The following is a 16124-nucleotide window of genomic DNA, read 5'->3' as shown; positions in this document are numbered from 1 at the left end:
GTTTTCTCTAGTCAGATCCAGTTTAGATTTGAAAAATTGGAATCATTTTAGTTCAACTCATGGCAGAGATTTAATGAGTGCAAATGATGCAAGGAGGAGCTACTTGTGCTCTGTTTTTTTAGGAGGGAAAATGACTGCTGAGACAGTTGTTTTTTCAGGCAAATCTGAAATAAATCAGAGATCTTATTTCTTTTTTAATATATTAAGCGCCTTCTAAATGCTCACTTTAATGGATCTGACCAGGCTTCAGGTACCAGCACCCTCAGGCTATTCTGGGAACAAGATAAATAGCACGATTACGTAGATGAGTTGATGTGCACAGAAACGCGGTTGCCATGACAATGAGGCCGAGCAGACTGCAGCTCCAGTGTCTATATAAAAACACACAGTGTACAGCAGAGGCAGCAGCAATGGAGCAGTACGCTGTGGATGCCAGATTACACAACAGATTTACTGACTCAAAGTTAGAATGAAGTTTTTAATCTGGCATTTTAAAGATAACACCTAAAACAAGATACATTTCTTTTAGAATAAGTTTTGAGAGGTCAGATAATTCCATTAAAAGAGCCACATTCAGTTTAACATGTTTAAAGATTAACACCAAATAAATCAATCCCAATGTAGTACTAACTTAAACATTTCAAGGTATTCGCCCAAGTATTAACTCTGTTCTGTGTCGTATTCAGTAACGTTCAGAGGCAAATATTACAAATAATGGTCAATTAAAAATGTTTTCTAACTCAGCCTTCCTTACCAACTAATGTGGCAAGAAAGTTTAGTTTGTCCACTTAATGCTAAGTGGACCTACAGTCACTACACAAATAGATTGATATAAATAAAGGAAGAAACTGGTGAATGCTGCTCATTTAAGCATGATAGTTTGATCAATTGCTTATGAATGTTAAGTACTATTGTTATTCCTTGATTTATATGACCATTTAATCCCTTTGTTATAAAAGAAAATTTGAAGAGACCTGAAAAACACTCCTAAACACGCCTATTTTATTTGAACGTATCAGTATGGCTAATTGTTTCACTTTTTTATTTTTAGCTCATCCAGGATTCCAGCTCAGACAATTTTTGTTCCAAAAGTGCTCACTCTGTCCTTTTTCAGAAATCCGCTCTACATATTTGGTATTTTTTAATAAAACCCCCAGCAGTATAACTTTGACACAATAACAAACATGGGGGATTCAGAACTTCCAGAAATTACTGGTTTCCTGGCACTTGCTATTTTCTGTAATTGTTTGTTTATATAATTGCTATCATGTTCAATTTCTCAAAGCAATAGAAAGCTCAAATGGAGTGATGTCATTTAGAAAAGCTGAAAATAAACATAGTAAACATGAGTCCCTGTTTTGTGTTGGGCAAGATGCTTTTCAGATATTAGCCTAATTATTGTTCCATTACTTTGTTGATTTAATTGGATGGAGAATAACAAAATCCTAGAAAGCTATGGCAGTGTCTTATTTTGTGTAGTAGTATTTAAGCTACAATACTCCTGTGCATGTTGTGCAAGCTACAATACTCCTGTGCACTTTGAATTACATTGACTCCACAAAACATTAAGTGAAATAATTAAATAAATTTCTCCTGTCATTCCTTATCTCTGGTTATCTTGACAGTTGTTAAAATATGTGCACCTTGTTGAACCTAAGTGTATAATTTCCCCACATATGAAGGAGCATGCTTTAAAACATTACTGTAATATTTTTAATTGGATAGGCACAGGGTTTATATGGTACGGACTGAAATAAGAAAAGTCAAAAGGAAGTTAAACTCCATGTGTCTGACTGTGGTTCCTTCCTCTTAGATGACAGCATTTTTTTTTTCTGGCATCTTATTTATATTTTATGCTTCTGTTTGTCTTTGTTCACATGTCAGACTGCAAAAAGAAATGGAAGTGAATCCCACTGACTGCACAATGAGGTCTGACATGGATCCAAAACTAAACTTTGCCAAATTTGAGCAAAGAAAATGAAAAAAATAAAAGCCCACTATAATATAGTTATCTGGATCAGCTGAATATTTATGTTGATTTATTGAATGAATTTCTATGTGATCACAATTCTTTGTTTTTTTTTTTGTCCCTGTTATGCAACGGAAAAAGTTGATTTTACATTTGTAAACTAGAAGTATTCAATCATTGACTTTGTTGATGTGCAGAATATATACAATAATACAAGCTTATCCAACAATTAAAGACATTTATGTATTTTAACTTTGATCCTGTCTTGTAAATATTCTGTTTATTTTTTACTTTTTAATTTTCAGGCTCAGTTTAAGAAGACTGCTGTGATTTTTTTGTCTAGAGAATTGATCATTGAAGCAGGTTTTCTGAAGCTTAAGATCACAACTTTGCCAACTCAAGATGTTTTCCTTCTCTTAACACAAATTACTTTGAACACTTTCATTAAGATTCCTGATCAATATTTGGCCTTTCCACAAATGTTTAGCAAAACAGATCCATTATCGATCAGGGCATTCAATGGTCATTCACACACACACCGCACACACACACACTCTGTTGTACTTTGTCAATGTTAACATAGGCACAGTACAGCTTTTACAAAGCTAATGAAAACCAAAAGTTGGGCTTCCCAGAAAATTTAACTATCACACAAGACTAAAAGTATTTTTAATACAAAAGTATGACATTATGGTCATGTTGTGGTCTACACAATCATCGGAAAGACTATTGTCTTGACAGTTTTTCTGCAGACAACCTCCACAAAGTAAGTCACAAAAGGTCAGTCCTAGAGAAGCAGATGTTCACAGATTGCTCTATACAAGCTTAAATAATGAACATTTGAATGGAAAGAAAATGTTTGGTAAAAATAAAAAAAAAGAAAACATTGTGTAGACTTAAGTTTGTAGACAATCGCCATTCAGATTTTTGAGAAAATTCACAAAGCTTGGGAAGAGCTACCACATTCACCACATGGGCTATTTTATTGAGCTGGAACTGGGATGGGCAAGGACTGTTCACACAGACAAAACCACCAATACCTGCTTTAATCACCATGGTAACACCAGGTTTGATTGAACAGTAAGATGGCCCAAGCTAAATTTATTTTTAAAAAAGCAATTGAACAGATATACTGTAAGGTATATAAATATTTTTTGATAATATAAAACTGCTTTCTGACAAACTGAATTTAGGAATTACATGTGCCTAAAAAAAGGGTGGGGGAAAAAAAGACCTCAACATAAATAGAAATGTCAAATATTGTAATATTAAATATTGCCACCTTCCTAAAATAATGGCCCAAGTTATTTTTCCCAAAAGTGATTTTCTTTGCTTAAAACATATTTTGAAGAGGAGGAGGTGTTGATTTTTTCAGCGAAATTATTGGTGTGTCAGAAGGTCATATGAAGATGGGTGTGAAGATGCCCTGGAGGTGTGTTGAAGCCAGAGCATGGATGTCAAGAATCAGATGTGAAATGCTTACAGAACCTTACTGTAAAACTACATGTTTGTTTGCTATGATTAAACTAAGATTATTCCCAACAACGATCCCAGAGCAAGCATCACGTGTCTGTAGGTCAAATAAATTTAAAGTATTAAACTGCTCTTGAGGTTTTAAACATTGGTGTAAATTTGACTGAAACTGGTTTATACAACCAAAGCAAAATCTTAAAACTACTGGTTTTGTTTTAAAATAGTCATAGACAAATAAAAACTGAAATATTTGAGAGCCTGAACAATGCTGTGCTCTGCAAAGTGGGAGACGTTCTTGTTTAAATGCCATGGGGAGTTTTCTGGAGCCGCGCACATCTCTGTTAAATGAACCAGGAAAAGTGTTTGCAGCTGCTGAACACACCTGAGTCAGCAAACATTTTCTTTTTACAATCAGAATCCACGCGGAGCCTTCACACACACAGGCAGGCTAGAAGCAGCAACTTCTTAACACTAATTGACCATTTATGTGAATTTGAGCGTTTTCACCTGTGTTATATTCAGAGCCTCGGTAGAGTGACTCTGCACTCCTTTTCTGTGTGTGGAGTGAGCAACCATAAATTCAGTCCAGTTGTAATGTAGTTATTTAATATTTATTTACAAGAATAAACCAGTAAACCTGATGTTAATGATGGTCATCTTGTTCTGACAGAAGAAAATTTTATACTTAATGTCTTTCAAATGTATTCGTAATGCTTGAACTTTTCATAATTTATGTGACTGAACATAAATGAACATTATTGTGAAATGGAGGGAAAAGTTTGCACTTGTATTTAGGTTCAGTCATACAAGTCTCCCACTAGATGTGACACATTCCACACAGCAGAGTTGAGAAAAGGAGAGTTTTTAAGTCCCAGATGTGAAAAGTGCAGAGATTTGTTCAGGTATAGTAGTTCTACACCTGGACTAAAGATTTAGTGGTTCAGACATCTGGCCTGGACTGAGGATGAACTTTCAACACTAAACCAGGCATTGTGTGCAAAGCCTGGTCAAACATGACTAACTTGCACAATGCAATATCCTCAGTTAAAGTAATGTGAACTTCCAAATGCTTTTTAATGGGTTTTTAATGTCAGTCTGCATTTAGATGCCCAAAATTCATTAGTGTGTGCAGGCAGTAAATAAAATGAGAGGAAAAACAAAAGTGCTTCATGAAATCATGGAACTTTACTGCAGTCCATTTTCATGCTGACGTGGTGAAGGATTTTGGATTCAAGATGCTAACAATACCACATCAACACCAAATATTAGGTTAGACAGAAAATTGTTTTTTGGAGAATTGGGTTAGCAAGGTAACAAATGTTCCCATTTAAATAAGCCCTTCACTTACTCTGAACATGAAGCTCTCACATTTAGACGGCTAGTCTCTGTTTGTGTCCAGTGAAAACATAGCCACTGATGGCTGTTTTGTCAGCCATCCAATCACGTCATGGTTACTGACTATAATGAACCACAGACTCCAGCCACACTGCACCACTAATGTCTTTTAGTACTGCTCCATATCATGACAGCAACTGCTCAAAATACTTTGGGTCTTCTAAAATTGCACAGAAAACCACCGCAGGCTGCAGTGCCAATGCACTTGAGCTGTCTTTTAACTTAATGCCTTTTGTATTGCTTTATTTTTCCTGTTTGTACTTTGGCGGTCCATCCCAGGTCCATGCAGCAGAGTCAGGATTTTTATGTTATTGGAGCAGATAAATAGAATTTGGATTTTTTTTTTTTTTTAATAAGATCACTTGTTCATTTGCATTTCATTTCCCTTTGCTGTGTCAGGATTTTTCAGTAGGTCACAGATTCTTTAGGATATTTCTAAAGATAATTTTTGTTTCATTCTATATCTAGTTGTACGTTTTGTTCACTAACAAATGTACAGTGACCATAAACACAGCTAGAGCTCAATCAGTATGGCTAATGCTGATATTTAGAAATCACCCAGACTATTTTGTATGACGTCTGCTTTTAGAACAACTGTGGAATTTTATCCCTAACCACTTATGTATTTCTTGGTCTTCATGATATTTGTTCACTAATATTCTCTAACACACATTCACTAAACAGCTGGATTTATACAGAGATCAAATGACACACATGGACTATTTCCTAATTAGGTGACAACTAGAGGATCATTTTGGAACTTGATCTAATTTGCGGGTATCAAAAGAAATGCAAGATGCATTTTTCAGATATTTTCTCTGTAACTATGTATAATTTTACTTTTTGCTGGTCTGTCACATACAATTATTTGAAGTACACTGATGTTTGAGACTAATGTGAAAAAAACTCAAATATTTTGGTTTTGCTAGTATTTGCAGGGTAAAGTATCTGGTTGTTTTCTTCTTGATGGGAAATTAATTGTTTTAGCCTTTTTTGTATTTTCAAGGCTCCTTATAGATTCCCTGATATCTCGTCTTTCTCCTTACATCGAGAACAACATGAATCCTCCAACAGTCTATCAGAACTTTCCCAGAGGATGGAGCATCCCATGTCGTCGCTAGCACTGAGTGTTTTCGCTGCAGAGGTCTTCTGACTGTGGGACGCAGAGAGAAACAAACAAAAAGGGCAGAACTGGGCCGCAGCGTTCCCACCAAGTGACATGATCCAGTGTGGGTCAAGGTCAGTAGAGGTCAGCATTTCGATAAATGTTGATTTAGCTCCTATATGGCGACACAATGGTGGGGTCTAAATGAAGCCATCTGTTTTGTGCTATTGTGACTGTTTGTGTTCAGAATTGCAGGGTTGTTGTAATGACATCAACCCTACAGGTTGTTGTCATTGCAACTATTTACTTACTTCTTTGATACATTTATGAATGGAAAACAGCAAAAACATAATGGCGATGAAAAGCTAAGGTAAACAGACAAATCTGTACAGAAGGGGAATCACTGACAGCAATGAGAGCAGGGGGTGACACTACCTACCTCTTTTGCTATATTTTACTGGTTTCCTCCATAAGGTCAGTGTTACATTTCAATGAAATAATCTCGTCTCCCACTCAAAATGGGTGTACAAACCGTGAATACAAATCAGAAAAAATTGAGTGTATTTTTACAAAACTAAATTACAATGAATAAATCTGATTACAGTTTTATGACAAACTCATCTAAAAATATAAGACACCACAGCAGCTTGCAGGATTAGATTTTTCCTTGTTTCTTGACACTTAAGTTTACATTCTTTGGAAACTTTGTTTAGAGGAATTTAGCTGGTTTTACTGAAGACAACTGTATGGGACTCTAGGGATCATTGCTAATGCTTCACCAACAACCCTCTAGTCTCTAATACTGCCTACACAGCATATGGGAATGTATTTTCCTTCCATTTGCACATATGTGGATCCATAGTTCTCATGGTGATAGATCCATATCACCACTCTCCTCTGTCCCAAGGTACATTAGTAGTAGGCTTGCCTACATGTTAGATGAAGAGTAAATCAAATGATTATCTTCAAATAGATAAAAAAAAAAAAAGATCAGCCTCTTGGCAGCTACTTAGGTTGTCAGGATCAATGGAATACATCCTGAAGCAGCCAGAAAGCGCTGCAGGAGTGCACAGAGGGCTGGGCTGTTGCTTTGCCATATTTTAGCAATGGAACCCACACCAATTAGGCTTAACCGAGTGTCAGAGTAAACAGGGTGGGCATTCAGCTGACTGCCTTTCACTGTGTTAGCCGGAGACAAGTGAGCTTTGTGGCACACATACTGACTGATCCGGAGGCATTTTGTACATTTGACCCACTTGCAACTAACTAGGCTGCCCTGGGTTGTTTTAAAAGACTCACATTCTCTCTAACAAATGGACAAATCAGGTTTTCCATGGGGGATGAGGGATATTTTCACTCTTGCAGAAAAGCAGAACAACGGATCAAGGTCAAAGATGAGCTCTAATAAGAAACATTCACTGTCTGTTATAACATTAATTTATACGATTTCAGGAATGTCATTTATACATTGCAATGTTTTTTCTTGATATTTGTGCAATGCAATCACTAAGATGCTTAGAAAGTATAACAATGCACTTAACCACCTGTTCTAGTTTGAAAACCTTATAATGACCATGGATCAGGTCAATATAGAGGTAAATGCATTCAGGATATTGGCTTGAGGAATAACACAGTTTTATGTTGGAAGATCCCTATAGAAAAAAATTTGATAAAAAGGGAACAATTCATGAGACACAGATTGTATATTTATAATCCTCTCAGAGTTGTGGAGTGCGATGACAACATGGAGTTCTATAAAAAAAAAAAAAATCTCAGTAGCCCCCAGTAGAGAAACAGCCCCAGGAAACGGTCTCACAGGTCAGTAGAACCTCTGCTGATATGATTTTTATCCAGTAAAAGACCTTGAACCCTGTTTCTCTGTTTACTCAGCTCTGCTCCACCTGCAGCAACTGATACTTTTTTTTTTTTTTTTTAACTGTGGATTCAGATTTTTCTCTCTTCTTACATTAAACTTTCTCTTAAATGATAAATGCTCCTTCAACTAAGCTGACCAAGAATTACAAATTACAGGAACATCACATTTCTGTAAAACCTAAATCTAACCAAGTAAAACCAAACACCTCCCCCCACCCCCCAACCCCTCCTCTCCTTATATAAAAGCGTAAATCCAGATGTGACTCTGAATTGAGCACAGGGAGATTTTTCTCATTTCCCCTTGCTTGAGATTTGGAGTGAAGAAGCACACAACCTGACCTTGACCCCAGTCGTTAAGGCCTTCAAAGCCAACATGGATCAGCATCTGTAGCTACAAACCCTCATGGCCGCTGCGCCCGTTAATGCCAGGAGATCAGTGAGGGATCAGCAGCATCAAGCTTCTTGTTTTTTTTTTGCCTGATTCACATTAACCGGCTTGATGAAAGAGGCTCCATGGAAAGAGAGTCGGATTATAAATCTGAATCGTTTTAAACTGTGAATTGGTGAGTTTTACTTCATCCAGCCAAGTGGATTTGTTTACAAAAAACCCCCCAAAAACATTTAACCATTAAATTCATCCGCCAGAATACTTTAAATTACATTTGCATAATATTCATTTTCTTGAGAACATTTACCCTTTGGTTAACATCGCTACACTATGAGTAACTACAAGCAATTTCTTAGTATAAGTCTGATCAAATACAAAATATTTCTAAGCGTCTTTCACTTAAATGTTTTGATTGCCTTTCCTGCAGCTTTATGAGCACTCACACACACTAAGGTCAGAGAGTCATTGAAGACCGAAATCTGCTCTTTTGCTGTTTGAGGCAGTGAATTCAGTTATTCAGATCTGTACCTACAACTTTAGATGCAATGTGTTGTCTATGAACAGGACATTACAGCTGTAGCAAGACTTGAAAATGTATGTTTTATTTTTTTATTTGTGAAATATTTGCTTAACCAGACAGGAGAAAATAATTTACAACATGGTAATAGGCATGGCCTCTTGAGGGAAAAGGAAACAGGGTTTATAAAAGAAAACTTTGAATAAGAAAATAAAAACATCATAAACAGAAAAGTAGGGTACTAAACAAAAATAAAATGTTACCAGGAAAATTAAAGACATGGCTAAATAAACACACACATGCTACTGTAATTACCGAAATGGCTGCAGCTTTAACCCTCCATCAAATCTGATGGAACTTGAACTATTCTGCAAAATGTCACTTTCTGGATAGATCTCAGAGCGAACAGAAATCCCAAAGGAGGAGAGACGTCTACAAAATATTTCTTTGCCATGATAGTCATGAGATATCATCCCTGGCCTCTCCAGGGAATATGGCCTGAACTGATTTTTCGTTCATTACATCTTGAACTAAAAACAACAATGCTAAAATGTTCTCATCATGGCTGACATTTCAGCACATTAGCAAAAACATAACCTCCTCCTCTCTCTGTTGCATCTGATCCTGCAGCTTTCTGTCAGGCATCCAGCCTCTGTGATTTGTAGCTTCTCTTTGCCAAAGGCAGCAACATTTTTCACCATCATGTCCTTCTATGGCAAACACAAGACAGAGCCTGGAAGCACCGTTCTCCCCTGACATCATTGAAATGACGCTAACAAACTCGGCTGGTGATGCTTTTCTGCCCCCTTGTGGCTGAAGACTGCAAACGAAGTCAAGTTATCTGTTGTGGCTAATAAATTTTACATTTGGAAATCTTTATTTCTGTTGAGCTTTTTCAATTTTTGTAAATAAAAATTTATCAAATTTAAATTTGCTGTTTCACTTTTTTTGTGATTTGTTTATTTTAACTGCTGAGAAAAGTCTGAGAATGGCATATAAATTACAGACATTAAATTTAATATTACTGCTTAATATTGCTTTAAGTAAATCTGCCACTGGGTGTGGGTGTGTATTGCTTATAAAATTTGTAATCACCTAGGTCTTCTAAACCTAGGAGACCTAGGTTACAAATGGTAAATATGATGTTTTATGATGTAATTTGATGATTTTCATTGATAAAATATAATGTTTATTGCTTGTTTCATAATTGGTGACTTTATGACTTTTTGTGGTGTAAAGCACTGAACTACCTTGTTGCTGAAATGTGTTATAAAAATAAAATGTAACTTTTTAAAAATGATTTCCTAGATAATTTGAATAGCTTCTCTATGTTTGGTGACACTTAACATTCCCACTACATCACCCTTATATGAAGTTAAATGGGGATCAGAAACATGAACTGAAATGAGATGTAAAATTTTGGGGAGGGTTGTTTTCTTGCCACTCAGTGCCACGATTTTCAGTTTCATTTTTAAGTCATTGATTGTCTAAGTTCAACAAATTCTTTGAAACAAAAACAAAACAAAACAACAAAAAAATACAAACTCAAACATAGCTCCATAAATCATAATTCATTGTTGTCTGTGTGGTTTTGTTTTGTGGAATATTGTGATTCAAAAATCACAACACTAAATTATAAATGGGCATTTGTAATGTAGGTATATGATTTGGTGAATATATTTTGCTGAACACGCCTTGCACAGATACTGACGCCTTTAGGGTATATTTACTGACTTCAGCCACAAGGTGGCGGTACATTATTGCTGCTGGGAAAAACTTGCTGCAGTAATGATAATAATTGTTTTGTTCTGAACATGTTCAAAGTTTGTATACATTCTGCAAATTTTTGTGATCATTCTAACAAATGAATGTGCAGATGAATATGCAATTTTAAGTAATTTCAAGTTTTAGTGAATTTGATCACAATTTCTATTACCGTAGTTGGCTCAGCACTGTCAGGTGTTCAGGGTAAAATACTTTCTTGATACAAGCAATGTGATGAAGTGGTTGAGTATTTATTTATTCACCGCTTGTCCATTAAACATATTCATAATTCATGGCATCTAATTTTATAATTGTTCATAATGCATTAGTTTAACATCGCAACCATAAATTTGCTGCACAAAATATCCCAGGGTTGCTGCTTGTGATAGCATTTTGTTACAGTTTAAGTCCAAGCATATGTTTTTTAAATTTAGCATTCTCTGAATTATCAGTTAGTTTGAAAATGTCTTCTGTTAAAGGTCAATTTCTGGAGAACAATGTCTTTGGTAACATTCTTGTATAAACTCACAATAGTTTGTCCTTTTCTTCCCACATCTAGGACAGATGTATGACAGGGGTCAGCAAAGCACTTCCTGATTCATGATGTAATTGATTACATCACTGGGTACAACCAATTGAAGGGTCCTCACAGGCCAGAGCCAATCATGTTTTATTTCTCTCCCCGGTTCAACACACATGAATGGACCTTACCAGAGGGGCCGCGTTTCATTGGCTGATGCCCATTCTACGTGGTCACGTGCGCGGCCGTCTCACAAACACACTTAGCTTCCCGTTAGCTAACTAGCCTACAGCATAATGGCAGAACTGATACAACTTCTACACCTTGAAGCCTGTCTGCTACACAGTCTTACATTAGCTAAACAGATCAATATGTATGTGTCTGTATCTGACATACACTAAAGATTTTATTTTAGCAGAAAAGGCTTTGGACTAAACTGTTACTCGTGTTAGCCACGTTAGCACCAAGTACAGCTAGTCAATCAACCATCGCTGTTTTCAGGGAAGCGCTGATTAATAATCTAGAAATAAATATCAAGCCTGGAAACTATTTTTAACGTAATCTTTGCTCGTCTTGCGGGGCGCAGGCGGTTGCCACGGTAACAAGTGTGCTTAAACTACAAAGAGAGAGAGAGAGTAAAATGGTAGGAATGATTTTGAGTTGATCACCTGTTCGGGTTATTTTACCTTTGTTTACCTTTGCTGTGGCGGATTACAGCCGCTGTAGTTTCTAAGTTGGACTAATTACCTCGTTCGTTTGTGAGTTTACGTCATTCACAACAAACATCAAATAGAACAAATATATTTCATAAAATTTTAACAAACAAATGGCTTCTACCGTGGTAATTATGTGAAATTAAATTAATTATATCCCAACTTCAGAAGATTTGCCTTTACCTTTACAGAGCTCTTTGGTTCCTCCTATCAGTCTGTAGCTTCTCATATTGAGGTCACCAAACCAAATTTCAGATCTACCATAACTGACTGACAACTGCTGGCCTCAGGTTTGCACCCAGCTTGTGACTGAGAAACCAGTAACCTTCTCCCAGATGATGACATGAACTTGTTAGTTCCTCTGTCCATTGTAGTAGCTGATATATTGTGAAAATCCGGTAGAAATGATGCACTAATGAGTCATGTTTACATAGCAACAAGAGTCGCGAAACTTTGTGAGACTTGCGGTCACGTGGGTCGGTTGTGGGCGGAGCTTGTTAAGGTCCATGACGGCTCTTTAGTGGTAGTGACTACCACCAGGGTTGAGAACTAAAACATGCAGAAACATCTGCTCTTGAGGACCAACTTTGAACGCCCCTGTTTTGAAGGTGACCTATTATGCTTCCTTGAACAAGCCTAAAACATGTTCATTACATTTTCTGCACAAAATCAATCCTTGCTAATGAGATTTTAGTCTGCTCAGTTCAACCTACTTTGAATTTCCTCTCAGAGCAAGCTGTTTGGGGCCTCTTGTTCCTTTAAATCCAAATAAGTTGCTGCTTGTCCAATTCAACATTTACACTCCCGCATGAAAATAGCTGCAAACAGATACGCAATTATACAGCCATACATCTTTGAAAAGCAGAAGGAGAACCTCCTGCACAACCAACAAGAATGCAGGAAGTGGTTTCTGAATGATAAGTCAACAAGACACTTGTCCTTTCCAGCAGTCATTGTATAGCGCATACAGCGGTAAAAGCAGTTGCATCCTGGAGCTCAGCTTGGCTTTCTAGGTGACAGACTGGGCTTTGCAGCGGTTGCTGGGTGACAACCTGGGCTTCACTGCTGTTGCTAGGTGAGGGGCAGTGCCTGATTATTTCTGACATTACATTTCATGAGCTTTTGAAACAGGTAATTTCCAGACACCAAAAAATATTGCCTTATTGCCGAAAACCACCTGGGTGTTTTTTTAAGAGCTTTGGGCTTTTTTAGAAGCAGTAGAAACCCAATTGGATTTATAAAAGCCAAACTCTGGGGTTGTCTCACTCACTGTTTATGCATCAGATTTATTCTTGGCTGTCTCTAGAAGATTTTTTAAAATCAGTTTTTCACTTTTTTGAGTTGACAGTATTTTAAGTGTCTTTTTTTAAGATCAAATAAGTAGAGGAGGCCCACAAGTATAGTTTCCCCTCAAGACTTAAAAAAAATAATAGTTCACCTTAGTCTCTGCTGAACAAACCAGTCAGACGCACAATACATTCTTTATTGTCACAATGAAAAATAGACAGAACATCTCCATAAAGATTTACAGTGAATCAATTTTCTATATTTACAATATTGTTGTATCCATCTTAAGTAGATCAAAACATTCATTTGTCTTTAACAAATTTCATTTCAACGTTCAAGAAAAATTTTACATTGTTCACATATTTAAACCAAACCCCAAATACATTACGACACAAAATACACAAATAGTTAAACTTAGCACAAGGTTCAGTTGATATAGGGAATAGAAGCATAAGCTGCCAATAACTGAACAAAAATGCCCCCAAAATTTACCTGTAGTAATTCACATTTTCAAGATTTTGGATGTTTTTCTCCTTTTCGGTGTCAAACGTGCTTTAAGGAAGCCAAAAGAGGCACAGCATGGGCTTTCTATGGCTCTGTGCAGCTCTCTCTAAAGCAAACTTTAAGTTGAACAAATTGAAAAGGATAAGAAAAAAATCAACACAGACTATAAAGAGCTGCAGATCACTTTATTTCAGACCGTTAGTAAATGCGCTGACTGTAAACTTTGTAACCAAACATAAACCTCCTCTGTCTGAAACCTCTTTAATTTGCAATCGGTTTGCTAAACTTAAGATTTTCTTTTGAGAATAACTTCTGTATCAGTCACCAAAATTGATCAACTTTGATTTACAGACAGAGGAATATCCAATTTAAACCTCAGTACAGAAAGAAATACATGAAGAAATTATTTTTTTCCATGAGAAGTGTGCCATTTTGGAATCTTTTGTTGCACCACAAATATCAACTTTCTTTGCTTACAAAGTGCACACAGGATGAATGACTTTGGTTACCAATGGCTTTGGTAACAGGGTTCCTACTCATTTTTCACAGGCTGTTGCACAGTAGAAACCTTGTGTGAAATGGCAAAGCACGACTCTTCACAACAATGGCACATGCTTTGATGAGAGCTAAGGTTTGCTGTCATGTGTGGGGAATGTGATTTACGTCAGGCTTCCTATACTGAGGCATGTACAAAGAGGCAAAACTACAAGTTGACACTTGCACCAGCGTCTTGGGATCCATCAACTCATCTGGGTTGAGCAAAGGATACAACTCTAAGGAACAGTCCTCTCTGATCAAATGTGCGCTTTTCAGAAGCTCAATTTGTGACTCCTCCTCCTCATTTTCCTCATCCTCTGGTGGATGTCCGATGTTGAGATAGTGCAAGGCCTTCTTTTGACCCACATCTACGTCGTCTTCTTGCTCTGATGCGTCAGAAAGCTCTTTTTCAGAGTTATAGGAGTAGGATCGCCTTGGATCATCCGATTCTGTACCACGATAGCTGTCAACTTCCCACACTCCACCAGGGAAAGTTTCAGAGGTATCTGAGTTGTTGGCTGAGAAGTTTCCCTCATCACTGTAGCTGCTCCTACTTCCCTCCTTGTAGTGGAGATGAAGAGGTGGATGATCTGGATTTGTATCAGTGTGCAGGACCTTGGAGTATGTGACCGAAGACTGGGCTGAGCTGTTAGTGATTCCTGAACTCTGCTCCACCAAGACATTGGCTGGTTGTAGCTTATTTATGGTTAGCTGTGAAGTAGTTAAGGGATCTGGACTAGTGTCACCACCAAGGGCCGTTTCACACTCCAGCAACTGGCCAGTCCTTGGGTCCAAACAAGGCAGAAAGGAGTTAGTTGAAGCAACAACAGAGGGGGGAGACAAGAGTGTTGGGGTTTGGACAAAGGCCTTTGTCAGAGTTTTATTCACAACAGTAACTTTAGAGATCTTCTCAGGGGGCAGCGGAGAGGCTTGAAGACCCTCTGGAGGTCGGAACAGGTACTCAAAGCCGTCCATCTGGAGAAATAATAAGTGAACTTTAGTAAGAGAAAGATATTTTACATTTCATAGCTAAACTTGTTTGAGATGTAAGCAGTATTACAACAACTCAAGTAAAACACAGGGTTAAAATCCATTCTACTCAGGTGTGGTAGATTAGCTTCAGCAACTGAAGCATATGTTTTTTAAATCTATTTAAGTGTATTTTCTATCACACTGTTCTCCCCAATGATAGAAACAGTTGTATTAAAACCTGGACACCACATAAAGACATCCAATAAAAACTTGGATACACATTCTAACCAGTAAGGAAGATATAAAATTGTCAATTATGAGTATTTTAAGTAGGAATAAAGAAGAAATGCTTAGAAATGTAAAAAATAAAAATGCTTATTTCTCTCTCTCTTTCTCACTCACAATAACGGTGAAGTAGGTTTCATAAAAATAAATCATTTGAATTGTAACAAGAACATTGTAGGTCAAGTTAGTGGTCAACCTCCCATTCATCAGCAAAGTTACTGAAAAAGCTGTGTGTAAACAATTAAATAGCTTCCTAACAATAACCAACTGCTTTGACTCCTTTCAGTCTGGTTTTTGTGCTCACCACAAAAACCAGTGTTCAATGATATCCATATAAATACGGACTGTGGGAGAACCACAGTGCTGGTTCTGTTGGACCTCAGTGCAGCTTTTGACACTGTTGACCATGACATATTACTGAATCGACTGGAGAGTTGGGTCGAACTCTCCGGTCCAGTGCTTAACTGGTTTAAATCCTAAATAAAGAACAGGGATTTCTTCGTTTCAATTGGAAATTTCTCATCCAAGAGGTCAAAGGTCACATGTGGGGTACCCCAAGGTTCAATCCTAGGACCCCTCTTATTCAATATTTATATGCTCCCACTAGCTCTGGTTATAACAGGAAATAATATTAGCTACCATAACTATGCAGATGACACACAGCTCTACATTACGATGTCACCACGTGACTCAGAGCCCATCCAATCACTGAACAGATGCTTAGAGCAGATAAATGTGTGGATGTGCCAAAACTTTCTCCAGCTGAACAAAACAAAACTGAAGTTATTATTTTTGGACCTAAAGAGGAACGATCTAGAGT

General features: G+C 37.1%; 1 protein-coding gene across 2 annotated transcripts in view; it reads right to left on the bottom strand.

Annotated features, from left to right (window-relative positions):
- Positions 1–13188: 13188 nt before the first annotated feature.
- Positions 13189–16124, bottom strand: part of lepr (leptin receptor) — a 37416-nt gene continuing 34480 nt past the window's right edge. For both annotated transcript variants that reach the window (XM_032572338.1, XM_032572339.1), the window contains exon 20: positions 13189–15022. In XM_032572338.1, coding sequence (XP_032428229.1) covers positions 14150–15022 — 873 coding nt within the window. In that variant the 3' untranslated portion in view covers positions 13189–14149. The remainder of the gene's footprint in view (positions 15023–16124) is intronic.

Source organism: Xiphophorus hellerii, chromosome 9 (genome assembly GCF_003331165.1).
Source record: "Xiphophorus hellerii strain 12219 chromosome 9, Xiphophorus_hellerii-4.1, whole genome shotgun sequence".
In the NCBI taxonomy this organism is placed as follows: domain Eukaryota; kingdom Metazoa; phylum Chordata; class Actinopteri; order Cyprinodontiformes; family Poeciliidae; genus Xiphophorus; species Xiphophorus hellerii.
Note: the sequence above shows the minus strand (reverse complement) of the source record. Positions and strands in the feature narration are given on the sequence as shown.